This window comes from Desmodus rotundus, chromosome 6 (assembly GCF_022682495.2).
Source record: "Desmodus rotundus isolate HL8 chromosome 6, HLdesRot8A.1, whole genome shotgun sequence".
Lineage (NCBI taxonomy): Eukaryota > Metazoa > Chordata > Mammalia > Chiroptera > Phyllostomidae > Desmodus > Desmodus rotundus.
Genome location: NC_071392.1, coordinates 159,843,035 through 159,865,913, shown reverse-complemented (window position 1 = coordinate 159,865,913; position 22,879 = coordinate 159,843,035). Strand labels below are relative to the sequence as shown.

General features: G+C 64.1%; 1 protein-coding gene across 6 annotated transcripts; it reads right to left on the bottom strand.

Annotated features, from left to right (window-relative positions):
* Positions 1-805: 805 nt before the first annotated feature.
* On the bottom strand, positions 806-19,320 carry PDGFA (platelet derived growth factor subunit A). Of its 6 annotated transcripts, none has more exons than XM_053926677.2 (8): positions 19,053-19,317; positions 18,023-18,157; positions 16,495-16,591; positions 11,934-12,038; positions 9,689-9,876; positions 3,754-3,880; positions 3,196-3,263; positions 806-1,553 (listed from the first exon to the last, which is right to left on the bottom strand). In XM_053926677.2, exons 1-7 carry the CDS (start codon positions 19,140-19,142, stop codon positions 3,208-3,210), a joined length of 798 nt encoding a protein of 265 aa, XP_053782652.1. In that variant the 5' UTR covers positions 19,143-19,317; the 3' UTR covers positions 806-1,553; positions 3,196-3,207. The 6 variants fall into 6 exon arrangements, with proteins under 6 accessions (XP_053782652.1, XP_053782654.1, XP_053782655.1 ...); XM_053926679.2 differs by having other exon boundaries at positions 18,023-18,152; XM_053926680.2 differs by lacking the exon at positions 19,053-19,317 and adding an exon at positions 18,557-18,982.
* Positions 19,321-22,879: the final 3,559 nt, after the last annotated feature.

Sequence of the window (22,879 nt, the reverse complement as noted above, 5' to 3'; positions counted from 1 at the left end):
GCACTGCAGGGTTTTCTCAAAAAATCTGGCAACTTGGAGGCCAGAGACAACCCCACGGGCAACGACGTCTTCATGGCCACGTGAGCCGTGTGGCCGAGAGTGGGACAGCGAGGTCAACCTACTTCTGGATTAAAATCCCCCTTGTCCACGTGGCTGCCCTGCCTCTGTCTCTGCGTAGCTACACACGATGGCAAGGCAGCGCCTCTGGCCCATTCCCGTCAGATGCGAGTCCCAGAGGCAGGCAGCTCTGCAAGCTCTGGTTGCGGGGCCAGCCTGGGCGCACCACCAGCCCAGGAGGCTGCCACCTCCCAGGCCATCCAGCAGCCCCAGCGGCCACGCCGAGGGCCGGGACCAGGGCAGAACCAAGACTCAGTAACGCAACTGGAAAAACGTGACCACAAAACGCGTTTCCGGTGGATGGGTTGTGTTGGTGGTTTCTTTTTCCTTTTGGTTCCAAAAAAAAGAAGAAAAACCATCGCAGGCTCTCAGATATATAAAAGTGGTAATATTAGATAAAAATACAAACTTCACCTTTACAAAACAAAAACAACACACACATTTGTCGAGTACACGTAACGCGTAACATCTTACCAAAAATAAAGAATTCGGGTTGTGTCCGCACACCGCAGCAGCAAGAGCCACCCACGGCCACGCCGCAGCCCCGGCGGGAGCTCCAGGGACAGGAGACGGGATGGCCTTTGATTGGGTCACGCAGAGTTCTCTCGAAATGGCTTCAATTAAAAAGCAAACCAAGATGGGGCCAGGGGAACACACGGAAAGCCAGAAACATTTAGGAAATGATGCGTAGGTGGGTATACCATGTTTATTTTAATACATCTCATTCATTTGCATCCTGCGAGGGAAATCCCGTCTCACTGCCTGACTGTTACAGCAGCCTGGTGCTATCGGTGTCGATGTCATCCGAGAGATAATTTAAAAAAAAAAAAAAAAAAAAAGCTAGGCAAAGAGTAAAAAGGAAAGCTTAATAATCACTTTATGGTGTAAAAAAAAAACCCACTTAAGGCTCTCAGGAAGGTTCTGTATAGACTGAAACACTACAGCAGGAGATGTGGTTTCTGAAGTCCCGTGGCGTTTCCGAGACACTCCGGCTCCCGAGCGCCCCCTCGGAGCCGGGGCACCGGTCAGTCTTCCAGAAAGAGCAGGCTCGTCGGTGTCCTTGGCAAAAGCACCTGTGACCACCCTGGACAGAAATCCATCCGCCGCGGCGCCTGTCGCTCCCACCCCACGGGCGCGCCTCCATTGCCGCGACTGTTTAGGTATTTTTGTGAGTCGGTTCTGCTCGCGCGCTGTCTCCTCTCGACAAGGAAGCTTCTCACTGTCTCACAAGTGCTACAATACTTGCTCTGATGTCACATTAAACAAACGTACACTGTCTCTTTGTTCTCCAGAGTGCGCGTGGAGACAGTTTTTCACGGAGGAGAACAAAGACTGCGCGCTGGCGATGAGCACCGTACATAGTAGGGTCAGGAATGTGGCGCGCCACGTACATCCGCATCCCGGGGAAGGGCCGCTGGCTTTTCCTCACCTCACATCTGCAGGGAGAGCGAGAGAGACAGACCCTGAGGGCGCGGACACAGGCCCGCTCAAGGGCACGCACGCACACACGTCGTCCATCCTAGGGGCTGAAGTTCCCTTCAATGTCTCAAACCCCACGGGGCTTGCCGCCAGCCATTCCCGTGTTGTCCTGACCAGGGCCGGGGGCTCCAGGGCCGCATGAAGGGACGAGACTGCAGAGCGAGCCCGTGCTCCCACTGTGCACAGGCGGAACCTGTGGCTCAGAAACGCCCATCTGTCTGTCTCCTCACCTCCCTCTTCCTTCCGGCCTCGGGCTTGATGTGCGTTCTGGAGCCCTGGCAGCCGTGTTGGGCCATGAAACAAGCCTGGGGATGCACACCGCTGGCCAGGGCTCTCTGCAACCAGGCAGATGGACACTGAACCCCGAGATGAGAGCCCCACCCTCTGTCACCCGCCCGCTGGCCATTCTGACACTGGCACCACCCACATGCCCAGGGCCTGCATGCCGGCAGAGGACAGAGATGGCTGCCTCTCACTTCAGGGTCTTTGTCCTCAGGCGGCCGGGGAAGGTCAGAGGCCACGTGCACGGATGGCACCCCCAGACCACACCCTCGGGCCATCCACGTGGGCCCTTCGGCCCCAGAGACTCCCTGCAAATGCACCCGACCCCTGGCCTCTGGAGCTCCTGGCTCGGCAGTGCCCTGCGGTCACACTGCCAGCCGCAGCCGGCTCTCCGACACCTGTCTCCTAGAGTTCCTCTCACCACTGTTTGTTTTGGATGCCACAGGCTCCCGTGTGCCCAGGGGCACAAACAGCTTCTCCAAAGCCAGGCAGGCCACGCCCAAGGACCTGGAAAGGCCTGTAGCCACCTCCCCCACGCTGCTGGGGTCACCCAGAGCCCTTTCTCTTCGGGGAAACAGTGTGGCTCTCTAACATACTGCTTCCCAGGCCCCCTTGCAGCTGGGGGGTGGCTGACCAGTTCAAAGTGGAAGTCGCTGGGTGGGCTTCTCTGAGAGGATTGTTTCACTCTTCCTCCCTCCTTACTCTTTCTTTCAGCCTGAGTGTGGGTGTGATTTCTGGAGCATGAGCAGCCACTCTGGGCCATGAGGCAACTCTGCAGACAGCACCAGCCCTGGGTATGAGAGTCCCTGACACCCCGGGACGGCCACACTTGCTGTGGTCTGTCTGTCTGTCTGTGAGTCATGAACTTCTACCTGTGTCACTGGCTCTGGGTGCTTACAAAGCATTTCCATACAGGATCTATTCTGCCTCTGACAGCCCGGAACTGAAATCTCATAAGCCTCCATATTTTCATCCGTCAAAGGGGGTGGGCGACCTGCCCAAGCCTACCCCACTGCTGCCCAGGACACCCCAATCACTCACTCACAGGATGCCCCTGCGCCCCCCCCCCCCCCAAATCAACGAAAAGACCAAAGCCAGAGCAGGGCCTCCAGGGCGGAAGGGCCACGGATCAGGCTTCTGCGCATCGGGGTGCGGAGGAGTTGGGGACGGGAGCAGGGGACCCACAGCCCAGCAGACACCAGAAGCCCGCACAGCAATCAAGGACAATCACGGCCGCGTCCTCGCTGGGCGATTCACCCTGTGATCAGTCATAGCGCTGCCCCCCGTGGGACACGGCCGTCCAGAGACCGCTCCTACCTGGTCGGCTGGTTAGGTGGGTTTTAACCTTTTTCTTTTCCGCTTTTTACCTGACTCCCTACGCCTTCCTGTTAACAGAAGGGCAGGGAGGGTGAGCGGGCCTAAGAGAGGGCTGGCAGGTGGGCACCGACACCCACCTGAGCCACCTGTCCTGCTGCAACAGCACCGGCACGGCCCCCGCCTGGTCCCCTCGGCCGGCCTGGCGCCACACTGCTTCGGGGCAGTCAGTTCGCAGGGGGAGGCCCAGACCCCCACTGGCAATGCTGCGGTCAACGGTCCAGCACCCGCCTGTCCACCGTGATGGGAGCTGGAGTCTTGAAACGCATGTCCCCACCCCTCCGCACTCCAGCTGGAACCTCTCCTGCCAGAGCCGCACGGCTCAGCCCACCGCCCCACCGACGTGCACGGTGGCAGAACTCGCCCCTGCAGGTCCGAGGGGCACGCTGGCCGGTCAGCAAGCGCCAGACTGACCTCAGGGCAGCCCCAGACCCCGCCACCCACCGCGCCCGCATCCCCACGGCCCCGGAACCAGGCCAAGAACGCTCGGGGGCTACTGACCTGTCTCCTCCTCTCGGTAGTCGGGGTTCGGGCCGGTGGGCATGCACGTGCACTCCAGGTGCTCCTCCAGCCGCACCAGGACCTCCTTCAACTTGGGCTTCTTCCTGACGTACTCCACCTTGGCCACCTGCCCGAGACAACAGACCCACCAGTGAGCGCCGGCCCCTCGGGCCAGGAGGGAGTCAACCCCTGACCTCCTCCCAGTGGGAGGCCGGAGTGCAGGCTGCACAGTGGGCTCCCCGCAGCACCTGTGTCCCAGCCCTGTCTGACCTGAAAATCACCCCGCCTTCGTGCAGGAGTCCAAAAGAATGGCTTCAGGGTGGGAGCCCTTGGACGAGGGAGGGAGCAGGCGGTGGGCGGGAGGGAAGGTGTTTGGTTCTGTGTTTAAGGGGCCTCTGGGGCGTCGGGCATTGCTGTCCAGGCGAACTTGCTTATTCTGGGGGGCAGGACCTGGACCCGGGCCTCACCTCTCTCCTGCCCACAGGACCCAGAAACAGCCTGTCGGTGTCTGGGGGAGACAGGCTCCCGCCCACGATGACAGCCACCCCCCACCCCGGTCATCCCCACAGCCTCAGTCCCAGGCGTGAGGCCTTCTCGTGGCCACCAGGCCACACGTCTCCCTACACATAGAGGAAACGTGGGCAGAGACTGGGGCTATCCCAGGACTTGGTGAGTTGGTGCCTCTTTGGTTGGGCCAAGCCGCCAGCACCCGTCGGCAGCCTCACCAGCTGGAAACCCTTGGCACAGAACCACATGGCAGGCCTCCCCCTCCCCGGCCAGGGTGCTTCAGGAAGAAATGGCCCAGAAGCCCAAGCTCAGGGGCGCTGGAAGCCTAATCCCCACAGACCCCAAGGGGCTGGCCTGTCTGTCCTGGGAAACCCCTCCCCATGGGCGTGCACACGCACATGCCCGATCACAGGACCTCGGCCTCACACACGTGTGCACACACACGGGTCCGCAGACTCCCGCACTCTGCCCGCCGCCCCATTTATGGACAAGGAAACCCGGGAGAGGTATCAGAGGCCAACTATCCCAGCCCCAGGGCTCCCGCCCACACAGGCCCACAGCCTGCACTCCCGTCCCCAGCAGGAGCCACCATGGCCTCTCTGCGGCCCCTGGCCCCCACCCACAGAGCCAGGTGCATGGCAGACGCACCCTCTGCGCCCACTGGGGCCGGGGACCAGCCCTCAGGGTGCCCACTCCATCCCCTCACTGCTCACCTGGGAAACTGAGACAGAAAAAGAGCAGAGCCCATAGGTTACACCCTAATTGTGAGGAGGGGCCATCCCGAGCTGGCAGGGGGCCCAGGACAAAAGACCCCAACCTGGGACGGCTGGGGAGGGAGGAAGAGGACGGGACCTTCCCCAGGGTCCTCTGCAGAGGCCTGGCATCCAGAAGCCAGAGGAGATGGCTCGGCCCTGCACCCAGCGACCAGGGGCCCAGCCCATCAGGCCCGGCCCTGGCCACTCAGCCACGTTAATTAATCCGTGCCGAGGCCGCTGGGCCACCTCGTTGTGAGTAGTGTTGAGTGTCCCAGGGCCTCAGGCGGTACCCTCTGTGGATGCTGGGACCCAGCTCGCAGAGACCCCCGGACTCCCGGGCAGAGGGAGCCCTCCAACGCATGGTGTGGACGCTCCAGAAGCACCTCCTTGCCCGTCCCCCTTGGCAAAACACACACAACGCTGGCCGCTCAGGCTGGGAACCCCTCCCCCTTTGAATGGCCTATTTTTATCAAAGAAAAACAAACAGATTTACGATGCACCTGCTTCTGTGTCTGCGAGGATTCCAGGACGTCCCACACCTCTGTCTGGGCAGGAAATGGCTGCATCCCCCTCCCCGCCCAAGAACACACTGTGAATACAAAATGCTCCGAAGCGTCCTCCACACCCGCCAGGTTCACAGAACGGGACCCCATTCCCCAAGCCTCGGCCTCTAGACCCACACTGCAGCCCCAGTGGCGTCCCCCTGTCCCTCCCTTCCCCCTCTGACTGCGTCTGGGCTGCGCCTCGTGAAACAGACATTCCGACTCCCTACTACTGAGGGTGCCTGTGTCATCAACCACAGGCACGACCACCCAAGGACCCAGTGGTGACATCACCCTCTCTGGACAGGGACACGGAGCACAGGCGGCCTGGGCCCAGCCGCCTGCCGGCGCCCCGGCTGGGCTGCCACGGCAGGACGCCCAGCCCAGAGTCCAGGCAGAGCGCCGACCATGACGACGAGCAGCAGAGCTAGCTGAGCTTTGAGGGCTCAAGTGCGTCCGTTTTACAGATGAGGACACTGAGGCAGCCGACAAGGCTTCTTCTTTCGTTGGGCGGAGGCCTGGACCTGGACACAGCAGAGGCCCTGAGCTCAACCTGAACCAGGGACTTCCTAAGCCGAGGAAGTCCGTGCCCTCGGGGGTGACGTCACGGCTCTGGAGCCCGCTGCTCCAGACTCAGCATTCCCTGGGCGACCCCCACCCAGGCCCACAGCCCTCTACAAGTGAAGCCACCCCAGGGCCAGGCAGACAACTTCCCCGGGTTTAACAAATGGAGTGGGGGGAGCCCTCCTGCCCCCACCCGGCTAGAAGCCAACAAGACCGCAAGAACAGTGACCCCAGGCTCCTGGGACTGAGGCCTGATGGGCAGAGCCCCTGGAGGCCATGTCCAACATCCCTTGGCCCAAGGTGTTGGCCCCTCTGACCGCTGGGCTCTCCCCGTGTAAGCACAGGGCATCCCTGTGGCCGGGGGGGGGGGGGGGGGCCTGGAGGCCCTTACTTGAGACCCTCAGCCCACAGCATTCTCCCTCTCAGGCCCCACAATGGACCCCATATAGCCATGGGGTCCCCAGTGCCCCTTAACTGGTACAGGCTGCAGAGGCCAGTCCCGGGCCCCCAGGAGGGAGCTGTGGACCTGTCTTCCAGAAGTCCAGCAAAGCAGAGCCGAGTCCTGGCTTCCAGAGACCTGGGGTGGCCCAAGCTCATCCACAGACGCGCCTTGCTCACACCCACAGGTGGCCCATGCCCAAAATGGAAGCCTGAGCCTGCAGATCCCGTGGCTCCTCACACATGGAACACCGCTCACAGAGGCTCCTTCACCCTAACCCCACAGCAGGACACCTGCACAGGGCCAGTGGGCCCCAGTTGCTGGGGACACCACCAGAGTTATGACCACCACCATCCTAACCCCAACCCTTGGGTCTGGGAGACAGGCTAAGAGGCTGGCAGAGTCTGGCTATCAGCCCAGGGAGGCCAGCAGGTGAGCGGACAGCAAGCCCAGGTCAGGGACGCCGACCCCCAGGACCCCAGCCCACCTCTGAGGGCAGCTGCACCCTGGCCACGCAGGGGGCCCTGCCTCCAGATGCTCCCACCAAGCTGCCGCGTGGGAAGATGGGCTTGTCCCAGGACAGCCCCGGCCCAAAACCTATGACTTCAGGGAAATGTGGAGACGGGTGCAGGGTCGCCACTGGCTCAGACACCAGGGCGTGAGGGTCGCTGGGCAGCCCTCAGCCGAGCGCATGCTGGACAGTTCACCCTCTCGGGCCTCAACAGGGAGACCACACCCAGCCCAAGTTCGTCTCCTTTTGAAAGACGCCTTTGTGAATCGAAAAGCCAGAAAACGCAGAACACTAGGGAGCTGCTGTCCACGGCCAGGACTTCCACCTGCCCAGCACCCACCACCCAGGCGCTTGCGCCTGCTCTGCCTCAACCCCAAAGGGAGTGGGAGCGGCCGGCCTCCTGGCCCCCACAATGGGCCTCCTGTTCCCACTGACCTTTTGTCCTCTCTCTGCCAGAACCCCCGGGTCGGGGCCGGATGTTTTCCTGCCAACCCCCTGGAGAGTGGGCAGGCAAGAGGAGGAAGGGGCCAAGCCCGAGCAGGGTGGGGTATAGGCGTGGACCCAGGCCACCTGGGCCCCAGATGCAGGAGGGAGCCCCTCTGTCCCCCTTGGACAGACCATGACCCCGTCTGGGCAGATGAAGGCCTTCCCCATCCGGGGAAGCCCTGGCCCAGCTCCACCCCCTGACCAGAGCCTGTGGGACCTGCACCCCAGGCAGAGGTGCATCCTTCCCAGAAGGGGTCCATCCTCCCACTATGTAGCTAGGATGTCATCCACCTGCTCAGAGAGACCAGCAGACGGAGGCAGAACACTTCCCATCCAAGGACCAGACACCCCCTGGTCCTCCCAGCACAAGAAGCAAGAGTGGGAACAGGGGGTGTCCCTGGAGGCTGGAGCCCATTTCATTCCAGCACCCCCATACCTCCAAGTCTCCATCACAGAGGCCCTAGGGCCCATATGTGGGCCCATGTCATCTAGAGCACCCACCTGCCAGTGCCCCAGAGAAAAAGACCTCCAGTACCCAGATTCCTGGGGCTACAAAGCCCCCCAACTACCCCAAGTGAGGACAACAAAGCCCCGAGGGGACGGAGCTGGCCGTAGAGTGGAGACCCCGCAGTCAGGGTCAGTTCGGGAAGCCCAGGGCTTGCCCCTCGGTGTCCTCTTTAATGAAGGGACAGCGGTGGGGGAACGGGGGCAAGGCTGTCCAGCACCAGAACAGGGGGTCCTGCTGCTGGCGTCTGCAGGCCTAAGTCAGGCCGCCCGGGAGGGGACCCAGCGCCCCAACCAGCACCTCAGGCGTCGGTCGTGCCCAGACTGTGGGGCAATAGGCCACGGGATGTGCTCACCCGGCTCCCAGACACAGCAGGGACCACACCCCAAGGCCAAGCCAAGTCCCAGACATGGGTCTAAAGGACCTTCTCGCGTGACCGTGGCCCAGATGCCACGTGGTCCTTCACTGAGGAAGTCTTCTCCCCTGCACCTCCCGCGGAGGCCGGGGTGGACGTCGAGGGGCTGGGCTGGTGGCAGCACCGAGGGTAGAGATAATTTGTAGTTGAGGAATGAGTTCAAATGCACCCCAGGCTGACATCTGCAACACCCCCGCCCCGGCAGGTGGCTGCCCTGCCAGTGAGGCTCCGTGAGGGGCAGGGGACACACACACTGACCCACACCCCAGGGTCCTAGCCCACCCAGGACCTGGAAGGGGAGCCACTGTCCCCAAAGCCTCAGCCTCACTTCTGAGAAGCCAGGAGACACCCCAGGGCCTCCCTCCAGCCCTGACCCTCTGCAAAGGGCTGGTCGGGGACTGACGTCCAGACACAGAAGGCCTCCCCGCCAAACAGGAAGGCCTTTCCCCAGGCTCCCCACGGAGCTTCACAGCCTGGACACCGTGTGGCTGTGCTTCAGACCCATTTCACAGATGAGGTGAGTGAGGCAGACAGGGGGGTGGGGGGACCCAGACTGCGACAGGAGCTTCCAGCCACTGGGCCAAAAGCCAGCCCCAATCTGGCTGCCTAGAACAATCCAAAGAAGCAGAATGTTCCCCAAGGACTCTGGTGGGGAGGGCAAGGAACCCCTGCGGTACTTCCTGCATTGCCCCCACCCCACCCGGTGCTGCTTTGGAGGTCCCCGGTGGCCTGAGGAAGAGGAGGAGGGCTCAGGCTCCAGGCGGGCACAGGTGCTGAGTGGGGAGGGCAGTGGCCCCCAGCCACCTGACCATCCTGAAATAAGGGGCGGGGACCAAGGAAGGACCCTCCCAGAGAAACCCTCCACCGACTCATGTACCAGTGAAAGGGGGTTGCCTGCAATGCACCCAGGGGCACCACCTTCCTGTCTCCGGTGTTCTGGGGAGAGGCTTTGGGGGCAGTGCAGGCTGAAAGGACCCCGACCCCACCTGCCAAGCACCACAGCCACCACCAAGATGCCTGTGAGAACGGTGTCTTTCTACACTGCGGTGTCTTTCGACGTTGTGGGTGGTGGAAAGGAACCACAACACTTTCCCCAGCCCCCCCACCCCCACCCCACCCTTGCCCCACCCACCGGCCCTTGCCCCACCCACAGCCACGCCCACACCCCCACACCCCGCCCCTCCCTGGCTCGGCTCCCTGAGTGGGCTCACCTTGACACTCCGGTGGTGTACACGGGAAGGCTGACACTTGACGCTGCTGGTGTTGCAGCAGCCAGTACAGCGCTTCACCTCCACACACGGGGGCCAGATCAGAAAGTTGGCAGAGGTGGGGTCCACCTGGCTACGAGGTATCTCATAAATGACCGTCCTGGTCTTGCAGACAGCAGGGACAGCTTCCTCTGCAGAGAAAGAGCCTTGGGTGAGTGTGGAGGCCACTCCTGCCCCCCTGCTCCTTTCTCCAATGTGGCTGGCAGCCCTAGGTCCCTCGGACCCCCCATGGGATGCCACCAAGTTGTCCCAGGAAGAGCAGGAGCTCATGACCCAGCAAGGGGACCCCAGGGGAAGGATGTGGCCAGGCAAGGAGACCGTGTGACACTGGGGCCAACAGAAGGGAGGCCCCGTGTACCCATGGGGGGTAGGGAGCGTGCAGCTTGGGACAGAATGGAGACAGGCTAACGGCAGGTGAGGCTGGCGGAGGTGTGGACGAGCAGGGAAACCGAGGCCAAGAGCCTGAGACAGCTGGGCAAACAAAGAGGGCACAGCCCTGCGCATGGCGGTGTCCCCAGGGCCAGGCCCGCTCTAGGCAGGGACAAACCCACACAAGATCAGGTCCCCGGCTCCAGGGCCTATGCCCAAGGGGATCCGTCCACAGTGACTGGAGCAGTGGAGCAGCCACAGGGGGCCTGGGGTCACAGCGGACAAGCCCCGCCCAGACTCCCCAGCCCCCGAGGCCTGAGACCTGCTGCTGAAAGGGGGCCTTGTGGTCAGCTTGAGGCCACCCACAGGCTGCGAGGGCCCCTCCCAGGAGGAACTGGCTCTTCTCTGCTGGGACCCTCGGCACAGGCCAACCCATCAGGCCAGAAGCCCTCAACTCCTTAAGGACCCCAGGGCAAGACTGACGATGGGAAGTCCATCCCAGATCCCAGGACACGGCCTCCAGGCCCAGCTGGGCACCGTGTATCCGGCTGCCTGGGGACTAGCCAGCCAGGACACCCTGCTGCTGCGAATGTACCCAGGGGGCCTGGTCAGCAGGCTCTGGGACTCCACCGAAGCTGCTGTCCCAGCAACGCTCAGGGCTCCCAGGACCCCAGAGCCAGAGCCGGGAGGACCCTCCCCTGGGTGTGGAGGGCCCACCACAGCCCACACGCTCCCCACCAGGTGCTCTTACGCCAAGGCCTGGAGCGGGGCATCAGCCTCCGCACACAAGAGGAGCCGGAGACACAGCTAAAGGACCAAACACTGCCTTCGCCCCAGTGCCAGGGAGTGGGTCAGCTGGCACAGCCCCTCTGGTCCATGGGGGGGAGGACACCTCCCAAGAGCCCTAGGAGACCCAGTGGAGACACTGCACCCCCAGGAACAAGCCACCAAACTGAGAAGTCTGGATACTGGTGGCCGGGCTGTCCCACTGAGGGAAGGGGCTGCCCTCAGCACCCTGCCCAGCACCTGCCAGTTAGAGGGGCCTGCAGGGCCTGACCAGGTGGGCCAAGAGGTGGAGCCAGAGAGCTTTGGGCCCAGCCCCATATTGTGTCAAGGTTGCTCCCTCCCCCAGTGGAGCAGCACAGGACTGGTGGAGGAGCACCGGCCCTTTGCGACTGGCTAAAGGATGTGACCAGTACAGACACAAGGTAAATCCACAGGGGAGGACCCACACACCCGCCTTCCCATCTTCTCAGAGGAAACTGAAGCCACCCGCCCAGGGTCACAGTCAGGGCTCGCAGGCAGCGGCCACAGGAAGCAAGGGCTGGATGGACCACACTCCCAACTGCACCCCCAGGGCAAGGAGGTGCAGAGCCCCTCGGAGCCCCACCAGCTGGCAGACCTGGGCTGCTCTGCCAGAGAGACAAGAACCAACATCCCCAAGCCCCTCTGAGGTAGAGCCCTAGGAGCTGAGTCCGATGGGGAGGGGGCCCGGGGAGGGGCCTCTGAGAGCAGCCCGCTGGGCTCTGCAGGGCTGCACTGGGTCTGCGGCTCTAAGCCAGGAGCACCCAGCACTCCACACGGCAAACTGGAAATGAAACACCACGTCTCCCGGCGGGGCCTCCTGGAGAGCAGGCCCCGACAAGACCGGCACTTAAGGAATTTATGTCGGCTCCCTCTCCAGGGGCTCTCGCAGGGCCGGGCCGGCTGGGGCGGGGAGACACCCCTGTGGGTGGGAGGAGCCCCTGAGCAGGCTGGGCCTTTGTCTGCAGGAGGGAGAGAGGGCTGCCTGAGGCCCCTCTGCAGCCCCCCAGCTCACCGATGCTTCTCTTCCTCCGAATGGGCGCGGGTCGCCTCTCGGGTGCGTGCTTGGTGGCGTGGCCCCCGTGGGCTCTCAGGCTGCTTTCCAGAGCATCCTCAGCCCCTAAAGGTACAAAGAAACTGTGACCAGCTGGCCCCCAGGGCCCGCCCACAGCACTGCCTGCAGCTCAGCCCCATCCTCACTCCCCAAGGCAGAGGGTCCCCTGGGAGGCCCTCCGTTCCCACATGGGGAGTTTCCAGACGTGCAGAGGGTAAAACACTTCCCTCCCAGCTGCCCAACACCTCCCAGCTGCCCAACACACCCCCATCTCTACAAGGCCGACTCAGACGACCCCAAAGCGCTTGGCCCTCACCACACCTCGCAGCAAAGCCGTGGGCTATACAGGGGCTGCAGGGTCTCCCCCATGGCGCCTCCCCCAAGCAAGCCCAGGCCAGGGCTGAACCAGTCTGGGAAGTCCAAGACCAGTCCTCCCAGGACCAACGGGGCTGAACTGAGGCCCCACACGGCCATGTGGCCGCCTCTCCCTCTGCCCCCCACTAAACCAAGCCCGAGGGAGTGTCCAAACCTTCGAGGCCAGCCCGCTGGATGCCAGCCCAACCCCACCATTCCTGAAGCTAGTCCACACAGAGGGCAAGACCTCGAGCACTCAAGAGGGAAGCGAGGCGTCTCACTTGGGGTGAGCGAGGACAAGCCTCAGGACTGAGACAGAAATCTTGGTGACCGACCGACAGAAAGGCCTTGGCCACCAAGCATCTCAGGGCCATGATCTCAGAGCAAGCTACCGGAAGAGGGACCCAGCTGCAGGGCAGCGGGCCCATAGCCAGGTTGGCCAGAGACCCATCCCCCCACGCTCACACCCCCAGCCGCTGCTCCCCAGGGCCCCCAGTTCTCTCAAAGGAATGAGAGGAAAGGTGGGTGGAAGGAGCACGCTGCCTGTCCTCTGCCATTTGGCCAAACCAGCCCACGGACACCACCCGCTCCTGGATAAAGGGGGTCACCTGGCCTCACCGCCCTTGCCCCCAGACCCTGCTGGGAGGTCCTTTCCCACTTCTCCCCCTTCCTCCAGGCCTCCCCAGGAGAGACCCAGGGGCAAAGGGGTCCTGAGAAGACAGGAGCTCCAGCAGCTGCGCAAAGACCCTCATCTGCCAGCTCTTCCCATACCAGGGGTGCCGGGCCCCTCCGTAGGCCCCCGGGAAAGGCCCACTGGCTCTAAAGGAAAACCACAGACAGCAAAGGCCACGCTGTTTCAGAAGTCGGAGTGGAACCCAACTTTTCCCTTAAAATGACTCAATGTTCCGCTGCCACTGTTTTTTCGAGACCCAAAATAAGATCAGAACAGAACTACTCATGCAGTAAGAACGTCCCATCTACCAACTGTTACAAGAAGCACTTTTCACGAGAAAGTGACATTTATGAGTCACGTCCTGGTGCAGGCCATCTTGCCGTCGCCACACCAAAGGGCAGCCGCTCCGATCTCGGCTCTAAGGGAAAATTCAGAGATGCGGACTCCCACTGCCCGCTGCCACACTGCAGCCCGGCGCTGGCTGCCTCCCTCAAGACCAGGTGTCGCCCCCCAGGCCCCATCCCCCGTGTATGCTGGGGGCGCCACAACCCTCTACGTCCCAGGAAGCCGAGGCCGAGGCCCACGAGATGGAATCGCCAGCCAGGGCGGGCCCTGTGTCCAGGCGCGGCCGCACTCCTGCCAGGCCTCCTCCCGCCTCATAAACAGAGACGACAATGGAACTCCAGTCCATCCACGGCTGAAACCTGAACCGGCTCTGGAGACGAGACAGAGGAGAAACAGCTTCTGGTCAAACAAGCCCACCCTCTGCCCCTGATCAACATGGGTGGTCAGCACACCAGCCAGACTGCGCGGCCAGGAAGCAGCCTCCCTCACGCTGGCCGGCGGCACGCGCAGGAGACGGGGCGGTCACCCCACCACTGCTCCGGGGACAGCTAGCCACGTGGCGCCCCTTCTACACCTTTCACGCAGAGGTCCCCAGGACCGCCCGCGGGGCAGGAGTCCCGCTGCCATCAGTCCTGGAGAGCGTTCACGGCCCACGCTGGGATATTTATGGGACGTTTATGTATCGGTTACTCAATGACCTGCAGGCCCCGAGCCAGACATCTGGGGGAACAAAGCTCCTGCAGCCATCGGCCGCCGTGCTGAAGGGTTTGTTCTCATCACACTGGACAAACAGGCCCCAAACTCCACAGTCCGTGAAAAACCACGCCCCTTTCCCTCCGGCACACGCTCCCCTGCGGTGGGAATCCAGCCACACCACAGGATTTGTGAGCTCTGTGAGCTGTTTCTCACTGAGGAAACGGGAATGCAGTCCAGGACCCCACCTGCCAATCACAGAGCTCCGCCCACACGAGGGAGCCGCCACTGTTTGAAAAGCCTCTTTTCTGCTTCCTGGGCTTTAGCCTCCCACTGGGGTCTACCTGCAAGGGCCCCCCTTGGACTTACAAAGGCAAGAGTGGGTTGCTCAGCACCCAGCCCTTCCTCACTGATTCCGGGCAGACCGACCTGCACACCAGGACCTGGGGGGACAGTCCAGGGCCTGGAGAGCAGCTAGACACACCACAGCTGCCACAGCCTTCCCCAGTAACCCGCTGGGTTCAACTCCCCGCCTCGGGTGTGAACAGGGGTTGGGGGGGAAGAGCCTCCCCCACGACAAGCTCTAGAGGCAACAGGTGCGCCTGCCCTGCTCAGGCCAGAGACTGGGCCTCCCCAGGTTTCCAGCTTCCACGTCTGTGAATGCGGAGGGAGCCAGGACAAATACTTTGGCATGTGTGTGTCACAAAGCATCCCCCAGGGGCAAGCTGGTGGGCCCAGAAGGCCCTCCTGGGCTCTCACCCACAGTCTCCCAGGCACCCGACCCCAAAACCTCTGACAGGCAGACACGGCAGGTGACCGGCACTCCTGCTCCCAGGGGTGGGAGGGAGGCGAGCTCCAGGGGCCATTTAGGAGGGGCAATTTGAAACCAGCTGAGAAGTGGCTTGTACCACTCAAGTTTTCCCCTCATCTCCCGAGGAGGCCCTGGGCCCAGAAGCCCCCAGGCCAGGAATACCATCCCCAAAGCTCCTGAGGCTGCGGGAACACTGCTGACAATGGGGGCTGGTGGGGGTGGGGGGGCGGGTCTGCGGAGACCAGAATAAGAATGGTCCCAGCAGAGAGCCGATGGCCCATTTCCCGCTGGCTCTCAGAGCCTTCCTGCGGGGGCGCCGCTCTTCACAGGCCTCACTACTGCGGACCCATCCCCAGGAGGTCATCTCCCCTCACCCCCAAATCCACAGGGACCTGCAGAATGCAGGCCAGCGCCTTCCTGGCTCCCCCAAAACAAACCCCTCTCCCCAGGGCTACACATCAAGGGGCAGATGAAAACCCCGCCCCACTCTCATCTCCAAGTGAAACCCGACCCCTGCCCGATAAGGATCAGCCAAAGGATTTCCTGGGTCAAGAAACCACAGACGCGGCGGCCCGAGGCCTCCTTGGAAGACGGTCTTGGCATGGAATGAAAACGGGCTGGCCTCCCCACTGCCACAATTAGGTACAAATTCCCAAGTGGCCAGGCCTTGTGATTTCCCTTAATCCCCCCACCCCCACGCCTTTGGCAGGGTAGTCTGCGGTGAGAAATCTTCTTTTGGCTGATGGTCCCGCCCTGCCGCCTCCCATGGACAAGTTCATTTTGGGGCCTCTTTTCAGTGGTCAATAGTAAGGTCTCCTCCGATAGGGGTGTTTCCCCAGTCGGCTCCGACATCAGAGTTCCCACGCTATGGACACATGGGTCAGAATTCGCGTGCTCCTCCTGGAAGGGGCTCTTTCCGGTCCACACCCCAGCAAAGCCACCCAACACCCAGCATGCCGCCGTGGCTCCCCTTCACCAGCCACCCTGGGTCCCGACGACCTCTGCCCACCCAGGTCCCGTCTAACTCTGCAGCAGGCACTCCAGGACTTCCACACTCTGCTTCACAAATAAACTTGTCTAAAGTGGCTGGGCTCCAGGGGCTGAGGGTGAGCCCCGAAATAGTCCCCACACAGCAGATGTGTCCAAGGCGCGCCTTTTAATTGGCTTGTGAAAATAGAGAAGAGCGCGCCTCCAGCAACCAGAAAGGGGCAAGTTCCCCGGGATGCAAAGGCACTGAGAGGGAGGGGGGCACGCGCCCCTCCTGCGCGCCGGCCCACCTCCAGGGCTCTGCGCCCAGGGCCTGGCACCGCTCCCGCCCCTCCCCAGGCTGGAGGGCAGGCTTCGGGCGGGCGCACCTGGCCGGGGCACCGGCGCCCTCTATGCGGCTGAACTTTCTGTGACACGCGCGGCATATTCCTTAAACGCAAAAACAATCTCGGGGCTAGCGAACAGCCCTGGCCGCGGCCGAGGAGAAAGTGGTGATTGGAAGAGAAACTCCTGACTCATCCGCCTGGGCTTTTATGGCCCGGGATTGGATTCTGACCTTTCGGTGAGCTCCGGCGCGAGCCCGGCCCAAACGCAGGAGGGGCGCGGAGCACAGTCCCCGCCCGCCCCCCCGCCCGCGCGAGGGAAGGGGCGCGATTTACCTACGGAGTCTATCTCCAGGAGTCGCTGGAGGTCCCGGATGCTATTGATCTGACTGTGCGCCAGTCTCTCAATCACCTCGCGGGGGATCTCGGCTTCCTGCAAGCAGAACCACACGGTCAGCGCCCGCGACCCTGGCCCCGCCAGCTCGCGCCCCCTCCCCCCTCCCGAAGTGCGTAGCCCCCACCAGAGGTGGCCCCCAGCCCTGCCCCACGTGGGCACGTAGCGCCAGGCTCTCCCAACCCCCGACCCCCGCCCGGGGTACGAGGCCAGAGGCCGGGAGTGAGGTAGAGTAAGACCCCAAATCGTGTCCCCATCTATGTCTTCTCTTTGCGAGGAAAAAAAAAAAGCCTGCCCCACCTTTAAATCTTCAAACAAAAGGCTCCCATGCCAGCCCTGCCGCCTGGGGTGTCCGTTACTGGCGGTCTGGGGGCGGCGAAGGGCCCGGGGAGTTTCTGATTTAATAGTGAAATCAACATGCAGAAAGATCAAGTTGAAATGCGTCACGGATCGGCGACGAAAGTCACGGCAGCCCTAACACTTTAATCTAGCCAGGGGTTTGAATTTCACACCCCGGAATCCCGGGCGAACTGCGGGGAGAGGGTCTCTCCCTCTCACAAACAGGCGCGCGCGCGCACACACTCACACCCACAGGCGCCCCACCCCGCTCCGGCCCAGCCGCGGCCCTAGTGCCGAAGGGACGCCCCGAATCCAGCCAACGGCTTCAGGGAATGTGGGGGTTAAACGTCTACCTCTCGCGGCTCCCGGGTCCCTTGCCCAGGCAACCCCCTCCACTCGGCCTCCCCCCAGTCCCTCTCGATTTTTAAAGGGAGTCGGAGGTCGCTTAGGGGTCTCCGGCTCTAAGTTCCCACGACGGGGAGTGTAAAAGCCATTCATCACAGAGAGCTCCCGAGGATTCGGGATTTGAGATGGGGGGCGAGAGGGTGGGGACCGGGCGGTGGAAGGGCCCGGGCGCTTGCCCGGCCCCGGCTCGCCTCGCTCAGCCACCTGTAAGCAGGCCCCAGGCAGGCGGGACTGCGCCGGCCCAGCAGCCCAGCTGGGTTTGCGGACAGGGTACCCAAAGCTGAGGCTCCGAGCTGCCCACCCCGGCTGCCAGGGGTCCCTACCTGTTTATCCGCCACTCTTCCCCTCCCCGGGCTCCACCGGCTCACACACACCCCCTTCCGCGCTCCCCGCCCCCGGTACTGCATTGCCGGCCGCGCCCGGGTTCACTCCCCGGAGAGAGCCCGCGCCCCCCGAAGTTTCTCCCCATTCGTCCACCCCTCCACCACTCCGTCCCTGCTCGGCAGAGCGACGCAACACGCTGGAAACTCACCAGACACTCTTAGGCATGGCAGAAAATAGAACCCAGTTGGGAAAATTTAAAAATCGACCATCCTAACAGAAATCAAAACGCGCTCTGCAGAGCCTGAGCCCTGGGCGCCCCGGCCCTCGCGGGGCCGCCGGGGGCCGCAGGGGGCGTGCGCCCGGGCAGCCGGAGAGGGGACGGGGCGCGGGGATGGCACCCACCTCGGCGAGAGCATGGGCGAGGTATCCGCAGCCGAGAAGCAGCAGGCAAGCCCAGGTCCTCATCGCGTCCCGAGGCGCTGGCGGCTCGGCGAGGAGGCGAGGCCGCGGGGCGGGCACTCCAGCCGGGCTCCTGTGCTGGCGAAATTCAGTACCATCCCTCAGGGAGCGCGGCCCGGAGGAGGGTGGCGCGGAGAGCAGCGAACCGGTGGAGCGCGCCCGGCGCGAGCAACGAGTGCAGAGAGGCAGGCAGCGCCAGCGAGGAGGAGGAGCAGGGAGTGCGCGCCCGCCGCACCCGTCGCGCCGGGAGCCTCCTGGGCCGGCGGGTAGGGGGTGGGGACGGAAGGGGAGGAGGGCGGGGGCTGGGCCTCTTCCTTGGTGCCTTCCCCGTGCTGGCCGCTGCCGCGCTCGCTCCCCGGCGCAGGCTTTAGGAGAGACCTGGCCGGTAATTCAGCACGTTTGCGGGCGTCAGCCCCGAGAGGGAGCCTGGAGCGAGGCTGGAGCCGCCGCCGCACCACCACCACCAACAACCATCACCTGTCTGGACGCACGGCCAGGCCCCGGCCTCGGGCTTGCGCTCTCCCTGCAGGCTGCGAGCGGCCCTGCGCGCCCACCGCCAGCTCCACGCTCGCCTCCGGCCTTTTCTCGCCGCCGCCGCCGCCGCCAGGCCGGGCACGGCGCGGCCCAGCACGGCGCGGCCCGGCGGCCTGCGTGCGCCCTCCGCGGCGCGCCCTCGCTCCGCCCTCCGCCGGCCAGAGCCAGGCAGCACCCGCGGCCGCGCCGACTGGCAGCCGCCGCCGCCCGGAGCCTCGCCACGCGGGCCTGCAGGCGGGCGCAGGACCGGGCCGGCGCCGCCGCGCCGCCGGCTGGGGAACAGGCGCGGGCAGGCCCAGCTCGCCGGAGTTGTACGGGCTCCTCGGGACGCGCGTGTGGAGCCGGCCGGCGGCGGGGAGGGGGTTATAGCGCCGCCGCCGTGCCCCTCCCCCGCCCCCTCCCTACCGCCTCCCCCGTATTCCGGGCCCGGGACCCGCACCTCGGAAGCTCGCGGGGGCCGCACGGGCCGGGCAGGGCCCGGCCGCTGCCGCGAGCACACACACGCGATCACGCGGGCAGTGAAATCCATCCACGCCTCACGCCCGGCTCCCAGCACAGCCGCCCCGCCGGGGCTCTGCGCGCCCCTCCCTCGAGCTTGCCCACCCTCCCGTGCCAGCCAGCTGCAGTCCTGCGGCACCGGACGGGCAGGGGAGGGGCCGCCGCAGAAGCCGACTCGCCTCTCGGGCCCCAGCGGCAGCAGAGGGCAGCGCCCAAAGCTGCGACGCCAAAAAGGGCAAAAGCAGGCCGGCCCCGGCCCCCGCCTCCGTCCCCCGCCGCGGCGCTCGGGCCTCTTTCCGCGGTCGGGATCCAGGGCCCCAGCCTCTCCCCCCCCCCCCACTCTCCATAAAAGGAGGGGGAGTGAGGCTCTGGTGAGTGGTGGGGCGGGCTGAGCGGCGCTTCTGGGGCACTCACCTGGCGGCTGCCACGCGCCCCCGCCCACGATACGATGCCTGGGGCGCCTGGACAAGGAACCTCCACCCACATTCCGAGATAGGAGAGCGCCCGGGGGCCGCCTCCCCGCCCTGGGACCCTGCGTCCCCCAAGTGCTCGCTCCTTCGGGAAAGGACGGTTTTCGGCCTGAGCTGGTTCCTCAAGGGGGTTGTAGGGAACGAAAAGAAAGGAGCCGCTGGTGAGGAACCCCCCGAGTGAGAGCCTCGGGCTCCGGGATCCGCGGGGCGCCCAGAGCGCCATCTCCCGCCAAGGCTCAACACAGAGCGCGATGCGGAGGCAGGACCAGCCAGCGAGCTGGAGGCCTGCGCGTGGCTGGACGGCTCCCCGCCACGAAAGGGCGGGTGCCCCGGGCCTGGGTGGATTCCGTCCACCTACACCAGGTGGGATAAGACCCCAGCGTCCGGCCCTGTGGACGAGTTCCTGGGACCAGAGCTATAGTAGTAATGGGCGAAGCGACCCCAAAGCTAGAAGGCCGAGGGCCCTGGAGGCTAGAAAACGTACCCCACTGCCCCCCTATGGTAGGCTGGGGCAGAAAGTTCTGCCCCCCCAGCCCTCCAACCCAGGGGCACCCGCCAGACACAGGCAGTGGAGGCGTGCAGCCCCGCCGGCCCTGTTCACCCTGTGCTGAGCGCCCTGGGCATTTCAAAGGCAGAGTCCTTAGGGGCTTCAGGGCGCTCGGGCCCCCGGGTGCCTGGGGGTGGGGAGCTCCTGCGATTCCCAGAGGACTCAGTCTGCACGCCCCTTGCCCAGCCCTCCACCACCTGCCCTCTCCCCACGCCCCAGCGACCCCACAGGCCTGCGTGGGTCAGGAGGGAGGACTGGGGGAAACTCGGAAATGTTTAGGAGCCTGTGAAAGCTACTCCTTGAATGTCCAGGTGGAACCTTCTGTTGCTTCGGAGAGGGACCACTGGAAGCTTCTGGAAGGCTGCACTGCCGGGACTGTGGCCGGAGCCGGGTGGGAGCTGTAGTCTGCACCTGGGACAGTGACTGCACCGTCTGGTTGAGCGTCGGATTCCTTGCGGGCAGAGAGGACCCAGGGGCTTTTCTTTGGGGTTAAAGGACTCGGTTTGGTCGCCTGTGTGGAAACCGGAGAAACGGTCGCTGTGTTTCAGACGGGTCGCTCCGGCCTCTGTGCCGATGACCCGGCTCCTGGGGGGGCCGCTACCTGTAAGCGGCCTGGCACTTCAGGGGCGCCCAGTTCGAGTGTGGGGCCAGCAGGGAGGTCTGGGGACACAGAATGGGATGCCTTCGAGGGGCAGCTCAGACCAGAGCGGGTGCGGGGAGCAGGGGCGAGCCTGGTGCACCCCACCCCTGCCCCACACTGGAGCGCTGCGGGGTGAGTGCGGACCTCCCTCCCTCTAATCGCTGGCCGCTATTAAAAATAAAACCACACCGCGTCGTCATAGCGACCACGAAAACAGCGGCTGCGCGAGGGTGGCAAAAACTTCAGCCGCGCGACAGCCGCCCTGAGGGGACTCGGGGCACCACGGCCGCCCTGCGGTGGGACAGGGACCCCTGACGCAGCCCGACCCACCCTGCCCGGTCCTCGTAAGAAACTGGCAGAACCTCTGTTAACGACAGCGGGAAATGGGGACCACTGGACTGACCGGACCAAGAGGTCACCTACTTGGGTGAGAACCAACCGCTCTTGCGGGGCCGCCCTGCCGACCCTGATGCCTCCTCAACGCCCCGCCCACTCAGGCTCCAGCACCCTCACTTTGGCTCCTGGAGGCGGAGCTGCGGGAGTCATCCCAGCGGCTGTGGGATGCTGGGCCCGGAGGGGCCGTTCCCCACGGCCTGGGGCCTGGCCCTTAGGGGCTCCGCACCTGCCCAGCCCGCCGGGCGTTCCCGGCTGCTTAGGCGTGGTCACGTGCTGCCTTTGCTCGGAATCCAGCTTCCCTTCCAGCGCTATTAGGTTCTCATGGATCGCTGCAAACATTCGATAATGAGGCTAAATATACTGCAGGCCCAGGAGGCTCTGGCACAGTTGTGGGCCCTGTGGGCGGGGACCCAGGCGCGGGCCCACGGGCTCCTGGGTTTCCGCCAGCAGGAAACCCCTGGCCGCAGGCATGCGTCAGGGGAGGCCAGTTGAGGGCCCCTGGCGGCAGAAGGGGCTGCAGAGGTATCTCCAGGGTGGGGAGATGCCGGCCAGAGGTAAAGATGCGCCAGGCCTCGGGGGAAGTCCAGTCACCCACTGGAGCTGATGCTTCTGGGTGTCCTCGCTTGCCCTAGGTGCCCACGGGCCCATAATTACAGTGAGTCGGGTGCTCCAAGTAAGTGGAGAGAGGGGCCACCACGCAGCTGAGGTGACTGCCTGAGCACCCGCCGTTCGGGTCCCCTCCTGGTGCTCAAGGAGGGGCAGGAAGGGCCTGGTCCACTCAGAGCCACGCAGGGCTGGAGCGAGGCGACGTGCCCTGGCGGAGGGCCGGCACTTTGTGTGTGTGTGCTGCTGGCGTTGGCCCTGAAGCCCATTTCAGAGAAGGTCCCGGAGCCAATGAGATGCCATCCCAGGCGGGCGGCGGCTCCTGTACCCGAGACAGACTCTGGTGAGGCACCGAGGGCCGCTTGGGTGGCATCTGTCCTGCAGCTCACAGACAGGAGCGCGAAGGGTGGTGTGGCCGAGGCAGTCCTGCCCGGGTCCCTGGCGCCCAGGGTCCCTGGAGCCCACGCCCACCACCGGATCCCCAATCCCAGGGTTCCAGGGCATGGGGAGGGCCTGGCTGCCCTCTGCCCCTTGACCTTGTTGGTGTGTTTGTCCACGGACTGCCGAAGTCTCAGTTCTCTCATCTGGAAAATGGGGGTCCAATAACCCTGCACGCAAGGCTGCCCCTCAGCAATGCACACGCTCGTGTGCACAGGCTCGTACGCACATGCACAGGGGCAGCGCCTCTGTGACCCTGGGCAGGGCACAGCTGCCCCACTGCCGGCACCTGGGTTGTGCAGGTGGGGGCCAGCAGGGCGTCCAACCCAGGCGCTGGTGCCGGCAGACTTCAGGACAATTTGTACCAATGAACCGGCACAGCCCCCTTTACCTCCAGGTGAGGCTTTCTGGGCTCAGGGCAGTTAGCCCAGGCGCAGCCTCAGCGTGTGGCCTCCACTCCTGGGAGATCAGACGTGCAGGGTGGGTGTTAATTAAGTCATCGTCTCCAGGTGCCCCAAGCCCCCCACAATTAGGGATCAGTCCGCCCGGAAAGGAGAAGCCCACCAGCAGGCTGGGAGGCCTTCTCAGAGTCTGTGATGCCCTAGTGAATAGTTTTCGCTCATTTTCTAAAGACACAAACAGAAATGCAGTTTCAAATAGCCCACAATCAATTA

Bases quoted from the DNA above. Each gene is read 5' to 3' on its own strand.
- PDGFA (XM_053926677.2), bottom strand. From the start codon at position 19,142: ATGGATTTCACTGCCCGCGTGATCGCGTGTGTGTGCTCGCGGCAGCGG. The intron at 16,592-18,022 runs GTGGGTGCCATC...TTCTGCTTGCAG, and splicing joins TCGCCCATGCTCTCGCCGAG to GAAGCCGAGATCCCCCGCGA. The intron at 9,877-11,933 runs GTGAGCTGGGGG...CTTTCTCTGCAG, and splicing joins TCGGAGGAAGAGAAGCATCG to AGGAAGCTGTCCCTGCTGTC.